We start from the raw sequence: 3,731 nt of genomic DNA, 5'->3' as shown, positions 1-3,731 counted from the left end.
GTGAGATGTCTTAGACATATGTAGTTACGTTTATGTCCCTACTTAGTGTTCTAGTTATTTTAAATAATAACCAAAAAAAATGGGACCCATTTGCAAACACTACCTTTCGATTAAAATATTTTTATCAAAATCGGAGCACTAGGGGCGGAGCTTCGCGGTAACACACATAAAAAAATACAGTCGAATTGATAACCTCCTTTCTTTTTGAAGTCGGCTAAAAAGCAATAAATACTTACCCAAAAGAAGTCTCGTACAATGTCTCCCATGGACTTACCTGTACAAAATTAAATATATATATATATATATATTTAATTTTATATATATATATATATATATATATATATATATATAACAAACTAGCTGTTGCCCGCGACTCCGTCCGCGCGCAGGAAAAAAAAATTAATAGCGGTATGAATTTTTTCTCGCCTTTTAAATCTTCCCTAGACCTCCACGAACATTTCAAGACTAAGATAAGATAAATCCATTCAGCCGTTCTCGAATTTTAGTGAGACTAACGAACAGCAATTCATTTTTATATATATAGATAAAAAGAAAATATTCGAAAAAACTTTGTGTTTATATTTAACAATTTATTAAGAATTATTTATTATAAGTTAATCAGAATAATTACAAAAGTCGGAGGCGCTTTCAAGCATAATTTTCCTTTATTTGCAAAAAATAAGATCACTATTTTCGTTTAAAAAAATTTTAAAAGTTATTTTAGACGACAAATTGTTTAAACGCAGATGGCTTTATTATATGAAATTGTTGTATAATTTACTTTATAAATAGACGTAATAAAGTTATTGCTATTTGTAAAACTCATGCATTTAAATTTAGAAATTTTAAAATGATATTTGCAGTCCATGTGCTATAATAATTCTAGATTACTTCTCTTCAACAGAACAGATATTATGTTATTATAAAAAAAGAAATTATAGTGAGAAATATATTATATATTTTGAATAGTAGCATGAAAAAAAGAGTTAGGAGTAATTTTTTCTAAACACAATGTTAATTTAAAATAAATATTCTCAAAATAGATTTTATTAGATTCTTAATTTTCATTTCTTATCATTTCTCTACGTTTATTTTGTGTACGGTATAAACACTGAACAATACATGTTTTCCCATCGTCAGCTATTTAGTACATTTTATAACACGCGTCACCATTCACACAAACCAGTTCACGTTCGGTCACCATACATACCGCGTGTGCTCATTACCATTAAAAAAACATTTAGCCATAGTTTTAGAGAATAAACCAAATTATCTCCCTAAACTCGGCATTATTAGTTGTATGTATGTACCAACCCGTACAGTTTGTCTCCGGTTCGCTTAAAAAAAGAAAGCTTGAGTGTTAACCAACTTTTGTATAAAATGTTTGATTAAATTAATTTAAAAGTTCACCGCTAGATGTCATACTTCATAACTCGTAATCTCAACATTGTAATGGCTATTTCTAAGTTGGTTAACGACGTTTAATTAAAAGTTTGTTCTTTGCCACGGTTTATACCCGTATTCATTCTAAAATAGCTCTTCGTGTTCACGTCTTTATAAATATGCACATTTTTCAAGAAGCTTTTTAATACAATTGTAAAAATAGTTCAAAATAGTTAATGAAAGAATCAAAAATGTACTAAATGTTAAACATGCAAGATATCAAACAAAGCGACACCTACCGGATGATAATATAAAACGATAAAAGCCAACCAAGTCACACATTTTATTGTAATTAATGGGCTCAGCTTTCTCGAAACAGTTGAAACATATACAGACAGATAGAAAAAAATAAAAGAAAATAACTGTATCTTCGTTAAAACTTTTCAAAAACAAGACGCCGAGGAAATAATCTAATATCTAATCTTAAAGATAGTTTCGATGTTATGAGTTTGCTCCAACTCCAATACAACTCGAAGACACCGCTCTCAACAATATACTTCCGAACAAAATCTATTTGAAGTTTATAAGATTATCTCTGACGAGTTGAACATTGCTTATCTTTGTTGTGTAAAAGAAAATAAACATTATTTTTAAAATCGCTTTTTAGAATTAATAATAAATATACAAAGACTATATACAATAGAATCGTGTGAGTGGATAAAAAAAACAACAAGAAATACGCACAGAGCATTATTTTTCTACCCATTTCGGTGAAATGTAAGTTCAATTGACTTAGTTATTGTTCGCAAAGCAATTAGGTCAAAAACTAATCTTATCAACATTAATTCCTAATAAATTATAGCTCTTATGTTGTCAGTTTGTTTTACGAAATTCGATCCGAAGTGGGAAGCGAATTTAATTCGTTGACTGCACAACTTATAACGAATCATTAATCAGTAGTTTGTGCATTCAGTCGTGAAGTTTGACTTCTGGGTGAAAGCCAAAGCATGTCCGACTGTCACGGCCGTTGGCAAACATATCCGGTCGACACATATACGAGAAATTTATTCGTTCAGAAATACATAGCTTGGGAAAAATGAAAAAATTATATATTTCCAGAGGTTTAATTTTAGTCCCCTTTCCCTTACCTTTTAATATAAAGAAAGGTGGCAGTATAAATGATTTCATGCACGTAAAGGGGAAATATTCTCTTTCGGGGCTTCCCCACCTTCGTCGATTAAAGGTAGGCAACGCATCTGCTATTGAGGATGTCTATGGGCAGCGGTTGCTTCGCTATTTCAGCTGGCCTCTGGCTCGCTTGCCACTTTATGATATTATAAAGATTTCTATATTACAATGCTGTAAATCACTAGAATGAAATTTGTTGTTAGGAGCCCCTCAAGGAGGTTTGGCATTTACTCCGACTCCAGGTCCGCCCTAGAGTCGTTGCGTAGTATCGACTCCCTCCACCCCCTCGTAGGGGAAATAAGGAGAATGGTGAAAGGTTGTGTGGAAGCGGGGAAGGAAGTAAGGTTGAATTGGATAAAAGCGCACGTGGGGGTGGAGGGAAACGAGAGGGCGGACCAACTCGCAAAACAAGCGGCAGTCGGAGTAAAAACCAAACCTCATTACGACAAAGTCCCTGTTTCATTCGTCAAGCGACAACTCCGATTGGACTCGCTTGACGAATGGAACAGGCGCTACAAAGAGGGAGTCACGGCCTCGACAACGAGAGTCTTCTTCCCTGACGCCGTCAGCGCCTACCCAGTGCTCCGCAAGTTAGAGTTGGACCCCGTGCTGGTACAAGTTTTAACAGGTCACGGGGGGTTCGCAGAATACTTACACAGGTTCAAGTGTAAGACGAGCCCCTCGTGCATCTGCGATCCGGCACGGGGCGAATCCGTGCTGCATGCCATAGTAGAGTGTCCGGTGTTTGGTAGGAAGAGAGTAGAATTTGAAACTGCAACAAAAGAGAAAATATCATTAGAAAACATAAACAATTTAATAAGAAACAAGGAGAGTAGAACAAAATTTATAGAATATTGTAAGGAAATAGCAAATAAGATAATAGATAGAAATAGAACACAATAGGAATGCTGTCGACATAAGAAGATAAGTAAGCTAGTTGCCAAAATGTGATATTTATTCTAATTTTACCTTTTACATTTTTAACCTCGACATAAGTTTTAGTAAAGTTTTTAAATTGTAAATCATTTTATTATTGTAATTCTAGCAAATTTATATGTATTCTAAATGAAAATTTTATATGTATATAGATAGTCATTTTATAATGTTAAATTATATGACATAGTATTAAGTTTTAAAGTAGTATTAAGAAATAATGTAAT

The 3,731-nt window shown here is 33.2% G+C and overlaps 1 protein-coding gene across 1 annotated transcript; it reads left to right on the top strand.

Annotated features, from left to right (window-relative positions):
• The first annotated feature begins 2,877 nt into the window (after window positions 1-2,877).
• LOC123722254 lies at window positions 2,878-3,474 on the top strand. The gene has a single exon (XM_045683439.1). It carries the CDS (start codon window positions 2,878-2,880, stop codon window positions 3,472-3,474), a length of 597 nt encoding a protein of 198 aa, XP_045539395.1.
• Window positions 3,475-3,731: the final 257 nt, after the last annotated feature.

The sequence above is a fragment of the Papilio machaon genome, chromosome 22 (assembly GCF_912999745.1).
Source record: "Papilio machaon chromosome 22, ilPapMach1.1, whole genome shotgun sequence".
NCBI classification, from domain to species: Eukaryota; Metazoa; Arthropoda; class Insecta; order Lepidoptera; family Papilionidae; genus Papilio; species Papilio machaon.
This window is presented reverse-complemented; position numbering and strand designations above follow the sequence as displayed.

Bases quoted from the DNA above. Each gene is read 5' to 3' on its own strand.
- LOC123722254 (XM_045683439.1), top strand. From the start codon at position 2,878: ATGGTGAAAGGTTGTGTGGAAGCGGGGAAGGAAGTAAGGTTGAATTGG.